The sequence below is a fragment of the Trichosurus vulpecula genome, chromosome 2 (assembly GCF_011100635.1).
Source record: "Trichosurus vulpecula isolate mTriVul1 chromosome 2, mTriVul1.pri, whole genome shotgun sequence".
Taxonomy (NCBI): Eukaryota; Metazoa; Chordata; class Mammalia; order Diprotodontia; family Phalangeridae; genus Trichosurus; species Trichosurus vulpecula.
Genome location: NC_050574.1, coordinates 197,635,976 through 197,661,269, shown reverse-complemented (window position 1 = coordinate 197,661,269; position 25,294 = coordinate 197,635,976). Strand labels below are relative to the sequence as shown.

Sequence of the window (25,294 nt, the reverse complement as noted above, 5' to 3'; positions counted from 1 at the left end):
AGAGAAGAAGGGAAAGGGGGATGGGTGGGGAGTGGGGTGACAGAAGGGAGGGCTGACTGGGGAACAGGGCAACCAGAATATATGCCATCTTGGAGTGAGGGGAGGGTAGAAATGAGGAAAAAATTTGTAATTCAAACTTTTGTGAAAATCAATGCTGAAAACTAAATATATTAAATAAATTTTAAAAAAATTAAAAAATAGAAAGACAAAAAAAAAAAGAAATCCATCCCTTATAATGATATGTAAAAGATTTTTAAAAAGGATGAATAAAGGGTTCAACAAAACAAACAGATCAGTTGAGCCTAACATTACATCTAGTTCTCCATACCTGTAGCCCCCCACATCTGCAAAGAAGGGAAGGAGCTGCATTTTCATACTTCTTCTTTGGGGCCAAACTTGGTCATTATAGTTACACTGCATTTAGCTTTGGTTTTTGTTTTTACTGTTGTTTTCTATTTACATGTCTGTATCAATAAGAATTTATCAGCTCTCTGCTGTGCTCCCTAGTCCTCCGCTAGGTACCACAAATACATAACAAAGACAAAAGCAGTCCCTGCTGTCAGGAAATTAGAATATATTGAATTGTGGCAGGTTAGAGCAGTTCATTCCCATTCTTCTCCTTATACATTTACTGTCTGTGTGTTTGCCAGGTACATCCTTCCCTCTGGGGGGTATTAGCAACCTAAGATTAGGGGATACATTTTAATGGCTACTACTTTTATAAAGTCCCGGGATACCTACAATGTTGACTATATGCAGAGAGTTCTCTTACCAATTGCCTGGAGAAGGTGCTAACAGTACCCTCCAAAATGATTCCTCAAGTATGTGGGGAATTTTTAAAAGAAAGACAGAAAGGCTTAATCAAAAGCACATTTTTAGAAAAAGAATCAAAGCTTGCTTACTCTGTCATGATATACTACTAAAAGACAAAGTAATGTTATAACTTCAGTTTAACTCAATAAGCATTTATTTTGGGCAAATTCTCTTGGCACCAGGCACTGTGAATATGAAGACAAAAATGAAACAACTCTTTCCCTCAAGGTGCTTACATTCTATTTGGAAGAAACATATATACAGGAAATAAAACACAAAATATATAGTAAGTAATTTCCAGGGATACAATACTGGTATAACATGAAGGTTGTTTAGCTACAGAATGGGGTTCAAAATAAACAGTGAAAGAGTTGGGTGGGATGGCTTGGGAACACAAGAGGGATAGAGCTTACATGGATACATTTGAGGGGGGAAGAAGTGGCCAGGGAAGGGACCATCACCTGGGGCTGTCTCCTACTTCCCAGTAAAGCCTTAGAGCAACAGGAGTGTCATACTCTTCACATTAACAATGGTTGTGTCAATTTTATCACCAAACTTTTATCAAGAGGTTGACTAGGGGAAGATATAGCACCAGATCAGGTGGTAAGGCCTTAGAATCTAAGGATTTGTTCTGTGAAGTCTGGATTCAGTCAAAGGGTCTCACTTGAGGACCTAGAGGGCCACATGTAGCCTTGAGGCTGAGGCCGCAGGTTCCCCACCCTTGCCTTAGGACAGTCAAGACAGTCCTTGGGCTCTGATAGTGATAGAGGGTTGAGACGTGTTTTAAGTGTCCACCTTCCATTCCTCAGCCAGGTTAGCCCTGCCCCAGGGCCTACCGAAGTATTAAGTAGAAAATTTTCCTTTGTGATTCCAGTTTTGATAGGTCACAATCTAGAATAACTACAGCAAAAAAAAGCCTGCATCACTCATTCTTATAAGAAGCTTACCTAGTATTCTTTACCATCACCATTCTTATGGTCCATCTCTTATCATAGGCCCACCAAAAATTGCCCTTCTAGAGTAAGGACTCTTTACCTGGGGTCCAGGAATGCCCATGAAAAAGTATCAGTGAGTCTTTGAACTTGAATAGAGAAAAAAAAATCACGTCTTTATTTTTATTAACCTCTAAAAGAAATTTAATGTTTCCTTCAATGACCTAAAGATAATATTCTGAGATGGAGTCCAGAGTCTTCACCAGACTGCCAAAGGAGCCCATGATATCTGTGCTAGAGAGGCCAGTGGTAAAATGGAGAGGTCAGAAATGCTAGACTATATTATCACAACCAAGTGTATCCCCTAAAAAGCAAACTCCCCAAGCAGGCAGGGGTTGCAGGGTTTCTTCCTTGCCAGAATCTTCAACAAAGTCCTTTGTGTCAGCAAATAAGCTTTTGTACTTTCTTGGTCATTTAGATCGCATTATTCACAATATTTCCAACATTTGGTTTCAAACCAGCTGAGTTTTGGCATTCTCCCTAAGCTAATTAAGCATTTGCTCTTCTTCACTGCATTTTTACAACTATAAAATATAATGCTCATCTAAATTAATTAAAATGTTTAAAATCTAAAATTTAATGGGCAAGAGGTTGTTTTGCCCTAGGGCTTGGCTCTGAATTAGTCCAAAACTGAATTTGCTCTCTGATCTAAGAAAAAAGCTGTGACGATAAATTTTTTCATCATTGTTCTTTTGCTGTTTGGCCTCATCTTTTTTAGTACCAATATAGTCACCATTGTAGGACCCTTGATGCTTTATGCTTATCCTGAAGGCAAGTATTGGGAATTACTTCCAGTCCTTGCAATTCTTATTCATTATCATTCAGTCCCCATGAACTCTTAAGATAATGCCCCTTTTCAGTATGTAACAAAGGCATTGAAAGTGTGAGTTTAGCATTTTTTTCTGTATATGTTTTTTTAATATTTTAGTTTTCAACAGTTACAAATTTTCTCCCCATTTCTACCCTCCCCTCTTTCTAAGATGGCATATATTCTGATTGCCTTATTCCCCAGTCAGCCCTTGCCTCTTTCACCTCATTCCCCCCCATCCCCTTCCCCCTTACTTTCTTGTAGGGCAGGATAGATTTCTATGCCCCATTCCCTATATATCTTGTTTCCCAGCTGCATGCAAAAAATTTTTTTTTAATTTTTTAAGCATCTGCTTTTGAAACTTTGAGTTCCAAATTCTCTCCCCTCTTCCCTTCCCACCCACCCTCCCTAGGAAGGCAAGCCATTCAACATAGATCACACATGTATCATTATGCAAAACACTTCCACAATGCTCATGTTGTGAAAGGCTAACTATATTTCCTTCCATCCTATCCTGTCCCTTTTATTCAGTTTTCTCCCTTGACCCTGTCTCTTTTCAAATGTGTTTGCTTTTGATTACCTCCTCCCCTTATCTGCCCTCCCTTCTATCATCCCCACTTTTTTATCCCCTTCCCAATACTTTCCTGTGGAGTAAGATACCCAATTGAGTGTGTATGCTATTTCCTCTCAAGTTGAATCTGATGAGAGTAAGATTCACTCATTCCCCCTCACCTGCCCTCTCCCCTCCTCCCACAGAACTGGTCTTTCTTGCCACTTTTATGTGAGATAATTTACCCCATTCTATCTCTCCCTTTCTCCCTCTCTCAATATATACCTTTATTTCATTTTTTTAGATATCATCCCTTCATATTCAACTCATCCTGGGCCCTCTGTCTATATTCCCTTCAACTCCCCTAATGCTGAGAAAGATCTCCTGAATTACACACATTATCTTTCCATATAGGAATGTAAACATAACAGTTCAACTTTAGTAAGTCCTGTACGAATTCTCTTTCTTGTTTACCTTTTCATGCTTCTCTTGATTCTTGTATTTGAAAGTCGAATTTTCTGTTTAGCTCTGGTCTTTTCATTGAGAAAGTTTGAAAGTCCTCCATTTTATTGAAAATCCATATTTTGCCTTGGAGCATTATACTCAGTTTTGCTGGGTAGGTGATTCTTGGTTTTAATCCTAGCTCTTTTGACCTCTGGAATATCATATTCTAAGCCCTTCAATCCCTTAATGTAGAAGCTGCTAGATCTTGTATTATTCTGATTATGTTTCCACAATATTCAAATTGTTTCTTTCTAGCTGCTTGCATTATTTTCTCCTTGACCTGGAAACTCTGGAATTTGTTGACAATATTCCTAGGAGTTTTCTTTCTGGGATCTTTCTCAAGAGGCGATCGGTGGATTCTTTCAGGTTCTGTTTTACCCTTTGGTTCTAGAATATCAGCGCAGTTCTCCTTGATAATTTCTTGAAAGATGATATCTAGGCTCTTTTTTTGATCATGGCTTTCAGGTAGTCCAATAATTTTTAAATTATCTCTCCTGGATCTGTTCTCTAGGTCAGTGGTTTTTCCAATGAGATATTTCACATTGTCTTCCATTTTTTCATTCCTTTGGTTCTGTTTTATGATATCTTGGTTTCTCATAAAGTCACTAGCTTCCACTTGCTCCAATCTAATTTTTAAGGTAGTATTTGCTTCAGTGGTCTTTTGGACCTCCTTTTCCATTTGGCTAATTCTGCCTTTCAAAGCATTCTTCTCCTCATTGGCTTTTTGGAGCTCTTTTGCCATTTGGGTTAGTCTATTCTTTAAGGTGTTATTTTCTTCAGTATTTTTTGGGGTCTCCTTTAGCAAGTTGTTGACTTGTTTTTCATGGTTTTCTCTCATCACTCATTTCTCTTCCCAATTTTTCTTCTACTTCTCTTATTTGCTTTTTCCAAATGCTTTTTGAGCTCTTCCATGGCCTCAGCCCAATTCATATCTTTCTTGGAGGCTTTTGACATAGGCTCTTTGACTTTGTTGGCTTCTTCTGGCTGTATGATTTTATCTTCTTTGTCACCAAAAAAAGAATTTAGAGTTTGAGTTGGAGTCTCAGTTTGAGTCTGAGGTCGTTTTCTCTGCCGTTCCTGTTCCCAGCCAACTACTCGACCCTTGAGCTTTTTGTCAGGATATGACTGCTTGTAGAGTAGAGAGTACTTTGTGCCAAGCTTTAGAGTACAAGCACTGCTGTTTTCAGAGCTACTTCTACTCCACCATCACCCCAGGCTCTGTCACAGCAGCACTCCTCCTTCCCCAAGAACCACCAACCAGGACCTCAATTCAGATCCAAGCAGGGCACGGCAAGAGAATCTGCCTTTGTGCCCACAAAGCTCTCCTCGCATTACCGCTGTGATCTGCTGCTAGATTCCTCCTACCGTGTGAACCAGGGACCTGGGAAGCCACTGACCCTGGCACTCTGGAGGCACCCTCAAGAGCTTCCTACTGCTGCTACTGCCACCACCACGTGACCTCCTCCACCCCCAGAGCTGGCAGGCCGGACGGCTCTGAACTGGATCCCGCAATTTCCCCCTAACCTGCTCTTTGGCGTTTGTGGGTTGAGAAGTCTGGTAACTGCGACTGCTCACTATTTCATGGCCCCAAGGCCTCTTCCAGCTGGCTGACTCTGGGTCTGGTCTGTCCTGGCATGGCCCACACTGGGCTACCCTCCACTCTCAGCACCGTGCGATAAACCCTTCCCAGCAACCATCCAGGCTCTCCTGGGCTGGAGATCTGTTTCCCTCTGTTATTTTGTGGGTTCCACAGCTCTAGAATTTGTTCAGAGCCATTTTTTACAGGTGTTTGGAGGGATTTGGCGGGCAGCTTAAGCAAGTCCCTGCTTTCCTGCCACCATCTTGGCTCTGCCTCCCTGAGTTTAGCATTTTTTTAAAAAAATATGTGTTTATGGAAATAGCAGCATTAGGGTCATTTAGTTTATCTGGCATATTTCACTCATCAGAACAAGGAATTATTGTCACAGTGGGAAGGTGATAACTTTCCATTGTCTATTCCTATATGCAGCATTCAGACTATTTCTATGTTCCCAAAAACATTGCCGCTAACTCCTTCAGAGGCCATGATATAGGCTAGTTTCTGAAGTTTCCTACTTAAGAGTTTTCTTCTCAGCCAGTTTACTGTGTCCCTTCCTTTCCACCTATGTAGAACCCATATCTTACCTATTACTTTTAAAAGTTAGAAGACAGGGAGAAATAATTTTTTATTAGAAATAGATATGTCCCATGTTCTTGACTTTTTTCCACTGAAATCTTATGGAAGTTTCTATAAAACCATGTCAAAATATTATAATCCCATATAGTCAGCTCTTTTCTGCCATTTATCCATTTAGTTGACTAAATTGACCATGTGCTGATAAGGTTTGGTCATGATATTAGTCAATATCACATCATCATGGTGCAACATTGCAGTTATTTATTTCAGCTGTGTTGGGTAAAGCCTTAGATTAGCAGGTGTGTATTGAGATAAGAACAAAAATTCTATCACTGAAATTAAAATATGTGCATGCACATGTGTACATGCATATGTCATGCACATGCATGCAGGCACACACACACTCCAAGCTAAATCACCACACAATTTGGTATGACCCAGTGCTTTGACATTTTTGAAATTTCTTTTGACCAGACCTCCTGATGTTAGTAATTTGCTTTTTCCTTTCTTGACTACTTCATTTTTATGGTTTTTGGATGACATTTCTATGGATGACCCTCTTCTAAGAAGCAGAAAACTCTGCTAGAGAAATTTCTTCTGGAGAACTTGAAATCCTGGCCATTCCTTAGGGACAAACATCTTAAGTAAAACTCCTGGGGGTGGGGAGTAGCCTTGGGCAGACTTGGGAAGCCAGTAATGAATTTGATCTCTTTTCGGCACTAAAAACATGGAGAAGCAACTAATCATAATTAAAGATAGAATTTCCTCCTCCATTTTGGTTTGCCTCCAACTATCTGAGGCCTCCAAACCCAAACACTCATCAGAAGAGGGAATCTTCTACTTTATTCCATCCATGGTCTTTCTACCATCAGTCCAGCATATGCCTATAGTTCTGGGGTTTTTCAACATTCCAAATTTTGGTGCAGGTTTCTATTGACAGAACAAATAAGAAAAGATGTATATATGGAGGCATTTTAGGTAGAGGAAAAAGAACCATTTCCGTATGTTAAGAATAAGATGCAAGATGGCAAGAAAGAGAGACCGTGTTTGATGTCCTCATCGGTCACTTGAATCATGTCTGGAACTTTCATTTTGTCAGAAATTAGAGTTTAAAGGTATTCTCTGGAGTGCAGAAATGCAGATTGGCAAAATGTTGTAACTTGCATAATGTTAATGCAGTTGGCCAACACACACAGAAATGATTATTTGCTGTTTAAAATGCTTAAAGTTGAATTTAGTAAGCTTGAAAGCAAAGGATTGAAATTCTGATGAAAATCAAATTGTTTTTCATCCCCAGGTCAGAACCCATTTTACAGGCATAATGTGAGTGTGCCTGCAGAGTTGTGTGGATGTATACAAGCTCTAACCTGAACATCTCTCTGTCTCAGTGTAGGAAGGCAATATTGTCTCTCCATTGATTTTACTGTTGTCTCTTATGAGCAAATGGTGTTATTTCCATCAAACTGATATGAACTGCATGTTACTGGTTGGGTTATTGTTCACCAGAGGATTATCCAGAAACAACAGACTTGTTTCACTTTACTCAGGCCTGTCACAATTGACCGAAACTTGCGTCACCTCAGAAGTAGTGCTTATGTTTTGATTTATGAGGCTAGCTTTTCCTCTGTCATTTTTCTTAGAAGAAATAAGAATTTAGATGGAAAACACACACACACACACACACAGAAATGTGCACTACACTTTTGTTCTACAGTAATAATTCTTCATCTTGTGTGACTCATGGGCCCCTTTGGCAATCTGATGAGGCCTATGGACCCTTTCTTAGAAGTATGTTTTTAAATAATTGAGGGAAATGATAAATTTCAGTTAAAATTAATGAAAATTAAAATGTCTTTCTTTTCCTCACATCTAAATTAGATCCCCTGAAATTTATTTGTAGACCCCTGGAGCTTATGTTAAGAACCCCTGCCTTATAGCATAAAGAAAACAAGAGAGTGGTTATAGTAACTCTTTAGGAATCTTCATTATTTGTTGCATGAAGTTGCTATTCTACCTAACAGTTTCCAAAGATGAAAGTAATTTGATGCTTATGCTAAGGTTTAGTTTGATATTAGGGAGAATTATGTCCTTTGCCAACATGTCCCCTGGCACCGTTGTCAGAGACACCGTTGTCAGCTAGATGGATCATAGGTTTGACCCAGTGCTTGTTCTTATGTTTAAATGTGCATCTCTTTCCTGGTAATGTTGTTTTAATCTTGTATCATCACTAACAATCTTCAATGATAACCTGTTTTTGTCTTCCATCCCTTAGAATGTCGAGTGGTAAAATCCACTTCCTACACCAAAATAGCTTCAACATCCCGCAGGAGCACCACCAAGAGTCCTGGTCCATCACGACGCAGCAAATCCCCGGCTTCAACCAGCTCAGGTAGAGTAATGAAGAAAATTAGTGTGAACTGTCTTTGTTGCTTTAATTTTTGAATCCAAGTGAATAGTGAGTGTGTGAAGTTTTTGTGCGATGTTGATAAAATGGTGTAAAGTTCCGGTTTACAGCTTTAGAACGTCATAGTTTATTTCACAGAGCTGTTGCAGGATAGCATGTTAGTTGTGGAAATTGGCAACATAATCAGATGGAAAGATCATTCAGTAGATAATCTGGACCCCCAAAACATTTGAGGGACCACATAAGGCCACCTATACATCACTGACCCACCAACTCACTAGGATTCCAGAAATTTCCACTGCTAGATTTATTGTTTTGGGTTAAGATGTTGTCTTGAAGAGCCATTGGTAAGAGTCCACATTCTGCCTAGATGAGGCCTCCTAATTGTAGGTCCTTAGTCACCAAGGGCAGCCTGAATAGAGCGGGGATTCTTTGGAGGGAGCCTCCCAAAAGCAGGTGGAAGGAGAAACGAGAGCCAAGACAAACAGCCTATTGAAAAATGGTACTCATTTGGAACCAGGCCCAAATCTAGTTCTAGGAAAATTGATCCTTGTGACCACCATTGTGCCTTTCTCTCACCACCACCATCTCTGTACATAATAGTTTACTTTTTACCTGAATGATGCATAGGTTATTATGATGATGAGTGAAATAATGTGGAATGCTGATGGCGCCTCTGAAGAAATAGTCACAACTGATTGGTAATAATACGGAAGGAGCATAACATTAGATGGCTTTAGAACCAGGAAGACTCTGATACTTCCTGCTTGTGTGACCCTAAGCAAGTCATTTAATCTATGTGCTAGATCTAGGCAACTAAGACTATAAATTGCCAAGAATCAAGAATTCCCTATACTAATGAAATTACAGACTTTATCCCTAATACTACTGTTATTATTGTTACAGTTCATAAGCAACATAATAATAATTTATCCAGCAAACTTAAGATGATGTCTTATGGAATGATTGGGAAAAGACCAGCTCTCCATCAATTTATATAAAAGCAAGTCTGATGTTTTTCGCTTTGTGTATGTTTACCATGAAATGTATAGTTTATATTTGCTAATGTTCTAACTAGTGACTTTCTGAGAGTTGTATTCATGTATCCACTCAGCAAAAACGTATCGAGCATTCCTCTTTTGCCGGGCACCATGCTGTTAATGTTTCCCAATTCCTCATTTGTATTCGTTCTTTTGGCCCTATGCTACCTCATCAAACTTACTGGTAGTCAGTTATGATTCTCACGCACACAGTGGTGAGAATAAGAGCCTCCTCAAAGCTACTGGCTGACTGATTCTGAACCTGCCCCCTGTCAAGCAGAAACATGGAACTGTCAGGTGGAGGGAGAAACCACTTCTTTACAAGGTTCCCATCATTCCTCCTCCGACAACGTGCTCTACCTTCTTGGTCAGAATCTGATCCAGAATAGCAGTTGCAATCATCACTACATCTGCCTTTTGAAGACCTTTTGTCATTAAGACAAATCAAGAATTTCTCAGCTGCTTTGTTTTTAGGAGAAAAAGACTTCCGGCAGATTTAGTTCATCATATGTGCCTGTTATCTATAGGTCCCTCAACTAAATGCAGGGAACAGAAAGGTAAAAATGAAATCACCCCTGTATTCGTTCATATTCATAGAGTATACATTCTATAGGAGAGATGTAGCATACAACATGGCTCTAAAATGATGTTATTTGAGGAAGGGGGGAGATTCCCATAGGAGATGCAGCCTGAACTGAAACTTGCATATAAATGGGGATCATGAGACGCAAAGGATGGTGAAAAGGGGATGGGGTTAAATGTAAATGATAAACTGATAAAAATACTTTTGGGGTAGAATGGTGAGAAGTTCTAGAATTGGAATCAGAAGAGACCTGGCTTCCAATACACTTTCTGATGCTGACTAACTGGAAAGCCATGGGAAATTAATCAACAAACATTTACTTAGTGCTTCCTGTGTGCTCTGCTACTATGTAATATATGCTATATATACTATCCTATGACAAGCACCAAGTATACAAAAACAAAAATGAAATATCCTTGACCTCAAAGGGCTTGCATATTCTCAGAGGAGACAATACATACATAAAAAAGGATATCCAAACCAAAGTCAAGGTGAAATTGTATGGAAGAGGGAAGCTACTAGCAGATTCCAGAGCCTCAGTTTCTTCCATAAAAATAAAGACAATAATGCATGCAGCACATCCTTGACAGGTTTGTGGCAAGAATCCAGTGTAAGGTATTTGGCAAACTTCCAAATGCTACAAAAATAGAAATTATTATTATTAACAATTTTATAAAGAACTTGAGAAAGATTTTATCCCTTCCTCAAGTATAACCTTAACTTTGTCTTCTACTTGGGATGATATAGGGAAAAGACTGAGGGTCCTAAGTTCTGTTCCCTCAGCTCAGCCATTAATTAGCTATGTGAACCTGTGCAAGTCACTTATAAACTACCCTGGGCTTTGGTTTCTTCCACTGCAAAATAAGGGGATAGGACTAGATGATCCCTGGGGAAGCATCCTTCTCTCTCAAACCTAAAGTCTGGACACATAGGCAAAAATGCATATTTTCAAGAAATGAAATGAATGAAATTTTCAACAACATTTTATTTAATTGGAATATTAACAAATAACATCTTCAATATGATTTCCATCATTTGTGATGCAAAGGTTGATGCGCTTTGCAAGATTCACGTGAACTTGATGCAATAACTCCACATTGCCGTCAATTTTAGCAAATTCACCCTTTGTGTGTTAATCAAGTATGTTGCATCTGTGATTTTCATTGAGTACACCTTCTCCTTTATCATACCCCAGAAAAAGAAGTCGCTGAACAACAAAGAGTCATGGGTGAAACGGTTAATGAGATGTTAATGAGATTTCCTATGTCTCCAGACTTTAGGGACACCCTACACATCGCCTTACTAGGAAGCATCTGCCTCCCTATGTCTTTCTTTCCTAGCTCATTGCTAGTGTTTAAAAAGTACTTTAAGGTTTGCAAAGCATTGTAAATGTGTTACCTCATTTGATCTTCACCACAACCGTGTGAGGTAGGGGTTACTATTATTCCCACTTTATAAATTAGGAAACTGAAGCTGAGAGAGGTTAAACAATGGCTAGTAAGTGTCTGAGGCAGGATTTGAACTCCAGCCTTCCTTTCTCCAAGACCGACACTCTATCTACGGCCCCAGATAGTTGCCCCATCTAGCCAGCATTTGTCAAATGGCCACTTTGTGCCAAGTTCTGTGCCCCGTCTCCACACTGTCTTCTACTCCTTCTCTGAGATGTGTTATGCCGAGATACGTAAAGCTCTGTAGTGCATTCACATGCATTATTTTTACGTACATTATATTTTTAAAAATTTATTCTATATAAATGTCAATATATTCAGTTTCAGAATGTGAACTCTTTGGAGAGCCAGGATTGTTTCTTTTCTCTTTGTATCCCTGGTGCCTAGCACATTGCTTGACACGTTGTAGGTGTGTGGACTGATGCGTCATCCCATCACATGATGCCTTTGGCTCAAAGATGGAGGCCTATAGAATCTATTTCTCCCCCAATTACAACAGAAGCTTTCCTTTCATTTTTTCCTCTGAGACTTTTAACAAATACTCTCTCTTTTTTCCACAGTGGCCTTTCATTTGCTACTTAAGAACATTTTTTAGAGTTAGAATTTACAAAAATCCAACTTTAATTCCAAATCAGAAAAAAAAGTTTATAAAACTGAATTAACAGAACCAAGTAAAATGAATTAGACATTAATCCATCACAAGGACTCAAGCTTATCAAAGTATATAGTGTCCAGTAGCCATCTTAGACTAAATATGTCTAAAACAGGACTCATTATCTTGTCTCCTAAGTACTCCCCCCACCTTCCCTGCCATAGAAAGCAATATCATCCTCCTACTCTCTCCCACTCACAACCTAGGAGTTATCCTTAACGCCTCACTATCTCTCACCACCCCCCATCCAATCTGTTACCCAGGCCTGGCAAGTTCACCTCTGTAACATCTCTCATATATGCTCCCTTCTCTTCTCTGTCACTGCCACCACCCGAGTATAGATCTCTATGACTCCAGCAAGCAGTCTGATCTGGATAAATCCTAGGAAGTTGCCTGAGGCACAGTGACTTGCCCAGGGTCAAACAGCTTGTAAGTGTCAGGAGATTTGAGCCCAGATCATATTGTGCCAAGAAGTTCCTTATCTAATCATAACATTTCATATCTTTAAAATATTCTGTGGTATAAAATTTATTCTAAGCCTCTTCTTGCCTTGTAGGGATTGTAGGATGAAGAATGGGAAGAGACCTTTGGCAACGAAGTTCTGCTACTTATGGGATTATATATTCATTCAGTCATATAAAAATGGAAACAGATGTGTTCTTTTAAGAAGGATGACAAATATATAAAACAACTAAAATCTATACTTTAATATTCACAGTGGGCTCCATGACCCATATTCATTTATAAGAGATTAGTTTATCCCATTCCCTTATATTGTAGATGAAAATACTGAGGCCAAGAGAAATAAAAGGACTTATCTAAGGTCACACAGGAGCTAAGTGGCAGAGTCAAGATGTTAACCCAAATCCCCCAACTCCAAAGCCAGTGCTCCTTCCATTGTGCTTTCTTCTCATGAGTTTCAGTTAGTAAGGTTCTCTTGCTTTCTGCATTAGCTTGGGGTTCTCCAGAGACTGGATTGTCCAAATTAGAAATTATCCAAGAACTATACCCTACCACAGTGACTCCCGATGAGTTCAGGTCAGAAGAAGCCAAGCAGCTCTTACCTGCATCCTTTCCCCCTGATGAATCCTATGTCTAGGGAGGCAGACTTAAGGTTCCTGGGTATCAGGGAACCTTCTTGCTAGAAGTAAGTCTGTTCTCTGCAAGCAGACTTGCTACCTCACTGGCTGAGGGAAGGGGATCATTTCTACTTGTATGGACAGCTCATGGAGTCACTGCTTTCTTTTACCACCTAAGCTAGTAAAGGAAAATATCTATACTTAGGTAGCCAAGGTTTTTTCAGAAATCCGTATGTGAGCTGCATGAATTTTTACAGATGACAGAAAAATATACAGCTTCCTAGCTATTCAGAAATACATACTATTTTAGCCACTCAAAAATTAATTTAATCAAAAAAGTACACACTTTATAGACATAGTGCTAGTCATTGATCAATTTCAACAAAGCCTTTATTGAGCACTTAGTGTTTACCAAACACTGTACTCAGTACTGGGGATACAAAGTAAAAAAAAAAACCTAATATCTTTACCCTCAAGGAAAGTCCATTCTGATGGGGGAAGACAATGTAAATATAAATGGGTGCATAAAAGATGCCTAAAGAGGAGACAAAAATAACTTAGAAGTGAAGGTACTAGCAGTTACAGTAGAACTAGGAAAGGCCCCTTATGGAAGGCAATATTTGATAGGTATTGAAGGAATCCAGCCCTCCATCTGTATTATGATTGTTAAAGCTAATTGCCTTTGTGTTTGTTGTTCCTCCTTTGCTCTTGAAGAAGACCAATAACTTCTGGAGGGTGATGTCTTAATTTGCAAGTGAATTGGGTTTTATGGGAGTCAAAGTGCAAAGTCATCAGCCTCACAATTACATTTGTGAGGAGGTAAAGAGATACCCAAACTTGAGTAAAGCTTTGACAGCAAATGTGACTTACTATTAATTTTCTTGAGCCTAATAATGCTTTTGACCCTGATAAAAATAATTACCAATTTAAAAGAATCTCAATGTCCTGTTCCTTTTAGTTTGTGTTAAAACTTCAGCAAACTTTGGTTTACAATTTTTTTATCAGAATATTGTCTTAAAACAATACATCACAGCATCATTGTGAGGATCGGGTGGGTCAATGTGAAGGGGAATTGCTAAAGTAAAAGTGCTAGATATCCTGCATCATTTTTATGTCTAGTATCATCCACAAGAAACTCACAGATTAATATTTCACTTGACTTAAATTTTTGCTATTCTACTTTTCTCTCTCTTTCCTTTGGTACTGCTAGCAAGTCCTAAAATGGCCAAAACGAAAGCAATGCTGAGAAACGTAGAGAAGGCAGGAATCTGAATGACCAGCTACTAGAGCCTTAGTGATCCATCTAAAGGGACTCATGATGCTGTTTTGTAAATATTAAAAGAAGAAATAGAGTGGACATATTATGATATGTGAATGAGTATTAATGCGTAGGTGTTTGTGGGACATGGTTTATTTCATAAGGAAAATGTAGTCCATATAGGATTGCAATCTAACTAAAACTTTATCTAGACAGGTAAGGAGAGAGGTGCATCTAAAATTTTATAGTCCTTCCAAAAACAAAACTGAAGTATTCACTAATGGGATTTTAATGAGAGCCCCTATCTTTGGATGATTTTTTTCTTTTTCTTTTTTTTTTCCTTTGCTAATAGTCAAAGGTGAGAAAAACATGTTTAGCTCATTTGTGTTTTCATTCCTGGACTCTTTTGTCATTTAGACAAAAAATTCTTCATGTGTTGATTATGTATAGAGGAAAATCTTATATATTCTGCTTGCCCGAGATCATAACAGAATTCCAATGTGTTTTCATTCATACTTGGATAATTAGTCAACTTTGTTCATTCCACCTTTTGCAGTTGTGGAAATTATCAACTGTATCTGATTAATAATGCACTTCAGCCTCTTTTTAAGGTGCTTTAATATAAGAATTATCAATGTGTAAATTATAGCACTATTCCTGCCCTGATAGAAGTTATGTCCCAAAGAAGGCACGTTGATGGGGATACATATAGAGTAAAAACAACAGATTAGGCCGAACACCATGCCTGCCAAATTTATTTTAAAAGGTTAATTTGGAATATTAAATGTTGGGGTTTTATTTTGGAAAGCTATTTTGCTTCAAGAGAGGAATTGGAAGTAAGATCTGTACTTTCCTCCAGCATCCTACTTCAGATATTTAATTAGCTGTGTAATCTATAAAATTCAGGTAACTTCTCTGGACATTGTATTCCTCTTCTATAAAATGAAGGGGTTAGATTTTTCAAGTCTAAAACTGTGGTCCTATGCCCTACTTTCTATAGTACTGCTGAATTATCGTCTCCCTTGAGGGAGACCATCCCCTCCCATTGCTTTTCCCCATTCTTATTTAACAGTGATGAATTAATGAGTTTGATGAGCTTGGGTATTTAGGAGGGTCTGGGAGGGAGAGATTTGGGGGATCCAGATTGATTTATCCAAATTGTATGTTCTCTGCCCCAGTCATGTTCAGTAGGGTGGGGCCTAACTGGTCTTCCTATTTTGTGCAATCCCTGGGGGGAAAAAAAGTAGAGGAAGAAGACATGAAAAGTGTCACCACAAATAATGCGGTTGATCTTTTTAACAAATACACCAGAATTTACACATCCCAGTTAACATCAGTGATCTTATCCAAAGCAGAGGACACTGGAAAGTTGTATACCTATTTCAACAATGCAGCTTTGGGGATTTTCTTACAATTAATTATCTTCAGAACTAATAGTACATCCTTTCACTTGTTCTCAGTAGTGGCAAATGTTTGTCCCCTGGGGGTGAAGTTAATGTTTGGACATAGGCAAAAGTCATTTGGAGCCAAGCTTGATCATCAAGTTGCATTAATATTGTTTTTGATGGAGAATAAAGTATGACTCATAAGAAGCCTGATTTTCTTATTTGGCTCATAAATTAGCTCTGAATATGTAAGAGAAGTTCCAAAAAGGTTTTAAGCTCTACTGGAATATATGTCTAACCTCCAAAAAGGGTGACTTTGGAGCACAGCACTTATTTTGGATCCATGAGTCCTCATGCATTTGTTTTTAGTCTCCATGCTTTGTGGCTGTACCTTACATGCTGTGAAGGTGAGGTCAGAGGGACAGTAGAAGGTATAAGTTCTGAGATGAGGACACAGAAGCAGTCAGATTTGTTATGTGTATTGCTTAGAGTATGGTTCAATAGGAAGCCAAACAAGCAGTTGAATATTAATAAGGCATTATTACATTTATATAGATGAACAGCTTATTATATAAAAGGTCCCCTGGACCATGAATCAGGAGACCTAGTTGCTAGGTTCAAATTGTGCTCTAACTGCTTACCTTGACTTTGAGCAAGCCACTTCCATGAGCCTCACTTTCTCCATCTATGAAATAGGAATAATGATATTCATAGTACATATCTTATTAATTTGTTGTGAGAATCAGATGAAGTATTGAATGTCCTCAAGCACAAGTTAGAAGGCCACTTGTCAGGTATGTTATGAGGGGAATTTCTTTTCGGAATAGGTAACCACTGAGATTCCTGCCAACTCTAAAATTCTCTGACCTCTGTGACCTTAAAGTGCTAAATAAATATCAGCTGATATTATTTTACCACTTTAGGGTTTACACAATAACTTCTTATCCCTTTTCAGACTTGATTCTGTGAGATAGACTGATTGTCCCAAAAGTCTTAATGCAGCTGTAAACTTTACATAGCTTTGTAGGAAGGAAAGATTCTTTGTAAGGAAGGAAAGCTTCATAAAGCTTGCAACTGCATTAAGATTTTTGGGATAGTCTGTATAGGGGAGTTATTATTATCCCTATTTTATAAATAATGGTATGAAGAATGAATTGGGGGAGAGGGAAGGAAATTAGACTGGACACAAAAAAAGCATTTAAAAGGCTGTCAAAATAATGTTTTCTAGAAAATATAGATCCTTAACTAGGGGAAGTGTAATTGGAGACATGAAAAGCCGCAGAATTTTGTGGATAGAACACCAAACTTGGAGCAGAGGGACAAGATCATGTTCAAATCCTATCTCAGGCATTTACTGCTCATGTGACACAGGATAACTCTGTGCCTCAGTTTCCTCATATTTCAAATGAGCAGTTGAATTTGGTGGACTTTAAGATCTTTTGTGGCTCTAATTCTGTGATCTTTATCCTATGACGTGTGAAAGTAGAGTCAACAGGCACTTGATTGGACATGTGGGATGAGGTAGAAGGACAAGTAAAAAATTATCTCAAATGTATGAACCTGGGTGACTAGGAGGATAGTAATCCATGTAGACAATCTGGGGAGAGGGACAGGTTTGTGGGAGTAAATTTGTGGGGCTTTGTTTTGGATGTTAGTGAAACATCCATGTGGGAATATCTAATAGGAAGTCAGATATTCAAGACCATAACTGTGGGAAAACATCGTGGGTGGAAATAGGAAATTGGAAGTCATTGACATAGAGGTAAGTGTTAATTGGAACCCCTACGATTGCATGAGCTCATCAAGAGAAGGTAGGAAGAGCAAGAAGGAAGTTGGATCAAGAACAGAACCTTCAGGTATATCCCTGTTTAAAGGAGAGGAAGAAGTTAGCAAAACAGGAGAGAGGTCAGAAAACTAAGAAGGCTGTGTGACTCATCATGGAAGGAAAGGGGATCAAGAAAGATTAAGTGATTCACAGAGTTAAAGTACAGCTGTGAGGTAATGGCAGAGGAGGACAGAAAGGGGTAGGGGCCCAGAGTAGAGCCATTTCATTGGTCCATCCTGAACAATGAGAAGACAGATTCTGATTCATAATGGGAATACCTTTTTTGTATTTACTTAATATTTATTTATCTATGTATCTTTACTATCATTGTTCATGTCTTTGCTATGGCAATGTGGATAGAATGGTGAGCCTGAAGTAAGGAACACTTGAGCTCAAATGTGTCCTTAGACACTTACTAGCTGTGTAACCCTGGGCAAGTCACAACTTCCATCTGCCTCAATTTTCCTCATCTGTAAAATAGGGCTAGTATTAGTACATAACGTCCCTGGGTTGTTGGATCCACCCGGCACATAGTGGATGCTTTATAAATGTCAACTATTATTATTACATAAGGAAGGACCTAGATATAGTTTGTACAGTGCTTAGAATAGCAAAGCCTGAAAACAGACATTTAATGAAAGTGGATAATAATACAATGAGAGGACAGAGAGAAAGGGAGAAATATATCATGAAAAATAGCATTGTGATTATATGTTTGTATATGTATGTATACATGTATGTATATTTACACAAAGAGAAATAGATAAATCACTTACTAAGTGCTTATATGTCAGGCATTGTGTATGCACCAGGAATACAAATACAATAAGCAAGACACAGTCCCTTGTCTCAAGAAGTTTACATCGTAAGGTGAGGGAGGGGATAATGCATGTTGCTTGAAGACCTCCAATATTCCATATGATTCTCACAACAATCTAACAAGATAGGTACTATGAGCCAGTAAGGAGCTCAGCAGGATGGAGCATAGTGATGGGGACATATTGTGGAGGCCTGGTTTGCGACAAGACAAAACAGAAACTCACAGATCACATCCCAGTTTCATAAGGGCACAGTTCAGAGCTCGTGGCAGGGAGATGGGAATACAGACCGCATGTTATGGAGATGGCTGATTCAGGACAAGATAAGGAAAAAGCTCACCTCATCTTCCAACTTAGAATCTAAGAAATAGAAGGAATAACTAGTTCAACCATCTCATTGTCTTCAGATGAGGACTGATGCCCAAGATGGGTAAATAAGCAGTTAAGCAACTTGACTGATGTCACAGTAGGCGATAGCAGAGACAAGACCAGTTCAATCCAAAAAATACTCAGTTTTTGTCTATTGTGTGTAGGATATTGTACCACAGGAAAAGGGGGATAAGCAAAGTTTAGATAAGAAATGTCTTTGGTCTCATTCTTCACAGAGCTTTAACTGTCTCTTGCCCTTCAGTTCAGTGCTCTTTCTGTTACTTGGACTTGGTGGGACAGTGAGGTCCATGAATTTGTTTGTGGTGTGGTTTTTTTTATATTTTGATAACCATTTCAATGTATTTGGTTTTCTTTGTAATCCTATGTATTTTATGAATTTAAAAACATGTTTCTAAGAAGGGGTCCATAGACTGTGCTAGATTGCCAAAAAGAGGTCCCTGACCCCCAAAAAGATTGAGAACCCTTGGTCTATGGTTTTGTTCTTGCTCTCCAGAATCCCTTTAAGCGTCTTTCTTCCTCAAGGAGTATGTTCTCTCAGCCATTTGGAAGGAAAAAAATGTATCACTATGAAATTATCAACAGATTAATTAAGAAGTCAGCATATATTTATGGCTTATACTTAGTCATCATTTAAAAAAAAAGACATTGAAAGCTTCCTGGCCTTTCTACTTATATTAAGATCCAAATTCCCCTGCATGGTACCTCTGTGAATTAGATGTTAGCCACAAAAGGATTAGGTCACAGATGGTGAATGGGTTTTTCACTCTGATTGCAGGACCATTCTGTATAATCCTTGAATTTCACCTTTAATCGCATCCTAAGATCTTAAAATTGCTTCTTATTTAACAATTCAAATTTTATTTCATGTAGATGTCTTGTACAATATGGTAAGTAAGTGAAGGCAATAACCTAAGCTGAGGGCATAGGGAGAATTTTTATTAGCATACCAATGCAGTTTGTCAGCTATATGAGAGATCTCTTGTCAAGTATCTCATCAAAAAAATCAATCATCTTTATATATAGATTGTACCAGTCACTCAGAGACTTCATCTTTATGTATTCTCTGAAGTGACCACCCTACTCACGAACTCCAAGGGAGTTAACTAATGACCTGGCTTTTATGGACAAGATAGGGCACAATATGCCAATGCATAAAAATTAGCAGTCTCCATGTTGATATGCTACCTTGTTGAATACACCCAATAAGACTTAAGGCTTTGGGATGCCTACCAAAAGTTGCTATGTCTGAGAGACACAAGAACTTCACACACCCATTCTATCACCATGCCTTAATGGATGCCATTTTCCTTTGTAAGGAAGACAACCTATTGCCTAGTGTGCCTTTTTTATGTTCAACACCCTCAAGCTGAAGTCCAGCATTTATCCTACAGTAACTCCACTGATGATGTTGGCAGTGCTAGAGAGCCCTTAAATGGCAATCTCAGTAGCTACTTCGTGAGTCACAGAGCTCATAAAATAATGTGAAAATGTTTATTGTACCTTGATCCAGTACTATAAGGCACCAGAAGACAGAAGACATCCATCTCCTTCTCCTTCCTCAATAGTTTCACATTCCTGGAAGGCCAATTCTGGGGCACAATAAGTTTTTGCAGATTGATTTTTGTTGTTCGGTTGTATCTGACTCTTTGTGACCCTGTGGACCATGATATAACAATACTATCTGTGGGATATTCTTGGCAGAGATACTGGAGTGGTTTGCCATTCATTTCCCTTTCCAGTGGATCTAGGGGATCCTTTTGTCAGGCATTCAGAGGTTAAATGACTTGCTCAGGGCCACGTGGCTAGGAAATGGCTGAGGCTGGATTTGAACTCAGGTCTTCCTGACTCCAGACCCTTCAGCCACTAGCTGCCTCTAAATGTAGATTGATACATAAGGACATAGATTTATTGTCCCACTTTTCAAAGGATAGCAAGATCCTCTTCCTGAAGTGATGATAGAAGACAAGATTAGAGGTTTCAGAAGGGGAATTGAGGAGGGCAAAATCTTTCAAGATTATTCAGCTGGTTTGTGTTAGTCGTGATCCAGCACTCCTGAAAACTGAGTGTGACGCTGAGTTGAAAGATAATTTCAGAAGTTAGCTCAACACCAGTCTTCCTCTAGAGTCCTTCAGTGACCAGTTATACAAATGGAACCGTGTGGTGTTCCAGGTTAGTATTTCTCATTCACTGAGTAGAATTGGGGAGCAAAAGAGGATATTATAAAGAGAGAGAAGGACTGTGAAGGCATGCATAGTGGAAAATCAGCAGGACCCAAAAGAATCCCTAATTCCCTTCAAACACCACCTTCTATAAGAAACCTTTTCCTGATTTCCCCCAAATGCTAATGCTGTCCTAGCCAAAATTACTTTCTTTTTATTCTATGTGTACTTATTTATGTACATGCTGTCTCTTCTGATAGAAAACAACTTCCTTGATGATAGAGATGATTCTTTTTGTCTTTTTATCCTCAAGGCCTGGTACAATACCTGACATATCATAGTAGATGAGATCATTTCAAAAAAATGCTTGTTGATTGATTGGCTGGTCAATAGATTTGGTTAATGACATCAGACTAAATTATTAAGACAGATTGTTGCCCAAATGAAATAACTAATTGTACTCTTGGCTGTACCAGACTTGATATGTTGAATTTTAATGAGGTGCATTTCATGGCTAATGGAACAGAGCATACACACTCTTTTTTATATTGGCATTTTGGAACCATTGGCACCATATGATAAAAAAAAACAAATGTGTTCATTGTATGTGTCAAAGTTACTCATGTAATAAGATTATTCATCCCAACAATCATCTAACAGTATGTCATGTGGTATTTCTCCTGAAGAATTATTCAGCCTGTCAGACAGAAGTGTAGATTGTAGATTTAAAGATGTTGAACAGACGAAGGCAAGATTATCAGTGTAATTCTGACCCTAAGAATACAGAATCTCCAGTTTATGACTAGGTTATGTTGAAAAGTTCATTTTTGAGGTGGTCAGTTGGTGCTAAGAATTTCCCAATAGAAATTGTGGCAGAAATGTCAATGACGTTCCAAAGATATATCACAAAGACCCACTTAATGCAAAATATAGCTAAGTCATGATACTCAGAATATCACAGATTCCAACCATCATTTAGGATGTAATTTTTGTCTGAAAAACGATCCCGAGTTCCAAGTTGAATGCCAGGAATATATTTCTCCCTGGTGACACCCTGGCAATATTAGTACAGACTCCTCCAGCTTCCGTTCTGCACTTCGCCACAGCAGTGCAAATAGGACTCCTGAGGATTTATCAGGAAGGGGAGAGTAGGGAAAGAAAGGAACAAACAAGAGAATGAACTCCAGTGACATTAAGGAGGAAAGAAAATCTTTTCTAGCAGTGACAGGTGGGGAAATGAGGCCCTGGTGAGAACATCCCTTCATATGTGACATATGCTTATAAATTGAATCTGCCTGGAGTTCTTTGAGTTTTTTCCCCTTATTTTCATGAATTTTATTAGATAAAAGACCTTAAAAAAGAAAATGTTGCCATAAGCTTCTAGACATTTCCTCAGTTGTCTATTTCCTCTCCATATGTGCCACCTTTTGGCAGTGTAAAGCCCGTACTCAGGGGTAGGCAGGAAAGAAGGAAACATGGTCCAATATCCAACCAGGAGGGTTAATGACTGTAGAGAGCCTGGCATATAGTAAGAGCTTAACAAATGTTTATTGACCTGACTTGCCCCCTTGAGCCATATCATTCAGTATTTCCCCCATAACTATGGAAACTTGTAAATTTATATTTTCTAAGCATCTAATGAGATTTCAATCTTAAACATAGTGTAAAAAGGGTGGCGGGGGGTGGGGGAGGGAATCTGTAAATGCTGGCAAATTAAAGATTTCCTAAATGATCTCCTTTTGTATGATGCCGGGATAATGTATAAGTTAAAGAAAAAGCACCAGATGCATCTCCAAGGTAAAAGTAAGATTTAGGACAGCATGAAGAGGATGGAGGTTGATGGCTAAAGAAATAGGAAAAAAAGAAAAATCTTGCTTGTTTTGTGATCCAGTGATATAGGCCCAGTGCTTTGGTAAAAAAATTTAATTTTTTTAAATCAGTAATCATGCTAGCTTGTATTGAATTTTTATGAAATAATTATTAGCCAGTAGATGTTAGTCAGCAAAGGTTTTACAAAAGTTATTGTCATTTTAATTTTTTCAGATGAGTCACTGGGTATATTGCCCCCAAAGGCATTTCATTATGATTCAGTGCACAACATTTGAAATTGCTTGGGTTTATGGGGGCTTTCTGGTATCAGGGTGGGGGCAGAGATGGCTCGGCACTCTGAATTGGTGGCATTATGCTTAATTGACACCTTTGATGTAGCCCTGAGACAGCACCTGCACCTCCCACTTCTGCTCCAAAGACGTCAGCCTTACGCAGAAAAGGCATCTGCCGATGAATCCTGCATCTCATTCAGCTTGTTCTGGGAGCAGCCTTAGCTATCCTTAACTAATCCCACGGCTCTCCATCTCCACTAGAGCTTGGTTTAGAGCTGGGAGAGGATAGTTCCCTCTGTTATTGTCAGGTTAAAGCCCTAAGACTGTGTCCATGTTAGAACTCATAGAAGGTAAGTTTAAATTCATTCTTGATTCCCCTTGTGCAAAAATGTGTTGTGAACCATTTTGAAATCATGTGTGTTTATTTACTGAATCCCTTTCTTGCCTGTGGTACTGTACTACTGTCATTCATTGATTGTAAGAGAGAGATAGCTGGAGTGTCTTTAGCCTATATTTCTTGAAGTGTTTCGGGCACTTTGGAGAAATGGTCTCAGATAAACATGACAAAGAAAACTTGCTTGACATGTGTAGTGTTTACTCCAGTTTACTGGTCATTGTGTAGAAATCCTGGGAAAGGAAGAAAATGTGAATTTTGGGGAGCATTTAAATATGAAGGAAACTTTCATTTTCATGAGGAGCCAAGGCAAACTGTGATGTGGGCATAAGGGTCAGTAGCAAATTATTTTATGTTCTACCTGGCAAGTCTATCAGAGTCTATCTATAATGAGGTGATGTTCCAGGCTTGTTTCAGTGCAGGGAGTGAGGGATTAGTTTTCAGTCACAGTAATTTGTTTTCACAAGTAAATCACTGTGTGTCCCTTGCAAACAGAACCAAAGTTCATTTTTGACCAGTAGCCCTAGGCGGCTGAATCAATGACAGCCAAAGCAACTCAGTCCACTGACTAGTACTATGAGTACCACTAGCCCACATTCCTCACATCTTCTGATAGCACTTTTAGTTAAAGGGACTATTGATGAAGTTTGCCAGCAGTTTGTTCAAAATGTATTTTGTGCTGAGATTGATTTGATATTTAACCAATATGTAAGATATTGCTATTTTAGACACTGGGTCGGGAGAATTACTGACTTTCTAAACAAAGTTATTTGCTAGCACCCCAAAGTTATTTGCTCCTCCACCCCAGGAGCTGATGCGATTGACTTTAAAATAAAATACCTAGAACTTTAATAGATATTTGTGTATTTGAGAAGATGAGTTAATGTGACAAAATATTTAAAGTGCCATTTTTGTTTCTCTTTCTGATTCTTTGTATTTCTAGTTAATGGAACCCCTGGTAGTCAGCTCTCTACACCCCGTTCTGGGAAATCTCCAAGCCCATCTCCAACCAGCCCAGGAAGCCTGCGGAAGCAGAGGGTAAGGAAATAAAGAAAACTACTTTGTAAGTGAGGCATGCCGAGCATCAGGTGGAGAAGCTGGAATGTAGGTGCCTTCTTTCTAAAGTGCTGTTATTCGAGGGAAGTACTGGTATAGGAGATTAACCTCTATAGTGCTCTTAATATCTGTCTTAGTATCAGTTAACAACTAGAACACAGGAGCTTTCTGTCTGTCTTTAATAATGCCAGAACTGGCTTCTCTTTGAGAGGAAAATATTTGGTGCTTCATTTTAAACCTTTTCCTCCCCTTCCCCACCCCCACTCCCAGTCACCAGACAGATAGTTTAGGGATTCCCACGCTAACCTGTATGTTATCTATTTTTATTGTTCCCTGTGCTGTCACATGTAAAAACTGGCCATCACTCCAATAGGGCAGCATGATAGTCTCTCTGGTGGAATGAATGAAATCAGTGGTGGTGTGGACTTGACTCATAAAAAAAAAGATGGTCCAGTTTGACCCTGGGTCAGAACAACAGTGAGTTGTAAGCTATCCCTAGAGGAAGACATGTTTTGTGAATGAAACCCATATGAAGCACCTTTCCTTTTGAAAGGATATTTACTGGTTGCAGTGTTTTTATTGTTGTGGTTGTTGTATAGTTTGGGTTTTTTCCCCCTACCCTCCTGTGTAATCATTCAACTCAACTTGTATGCTGAGCTACGATCTTAAGATCATATCAAGAAGGAGTGAGTGAGCAGGTGACCTGAGGTTAAGTGAAGGTTGTGGGAAGCATTGCTATTGTCATACATCAGTATGACAAAGAAGGGAGGTGAAGGTCAGCCATTCATTCATTCAACAGATATTTAACTTCCCCTTTCCATAATCTATCCTTTTTGTCCTCTTGACTCAAACCAAAGTACTAGAACAAAAGAAAGGGGG

The 25,294-nt window shown here is 38.8% G+C and overlaps 1 protein-coding gene across 4 annotated transcripts in view; it reads left to right on the top strand.

Moving 5' to 3' along the window:
- Positions 1-25,294, top strand: part of DCLK1 (doublecortin like kinase 1) — a 431,729-nt gene that overhangs the window by 306,991 nt on the left and 99,444 nt on the right. For 3 of the 4 annotated variants that reach the window (XM_036743476.1, XM_036743477.1, XM_036743479.1), the window contains exons 5-6: positions 8,095-8,211; positions 24,303-24,397. In XM_036743476.1, coding sequence (XP_036599371.1) covers positions 8,095-8,211; positions 24,303-24,397 — 212 coding nt within the window. Of the gene's footprint in view, positions 1-8,094; positions 8,212-23,154; positions 23,316-24,302; positions 24,398-25,294 lie in introns of those variants that run through there. The other variant, XM_036743478.1, reaches the window with a different exon arrangement.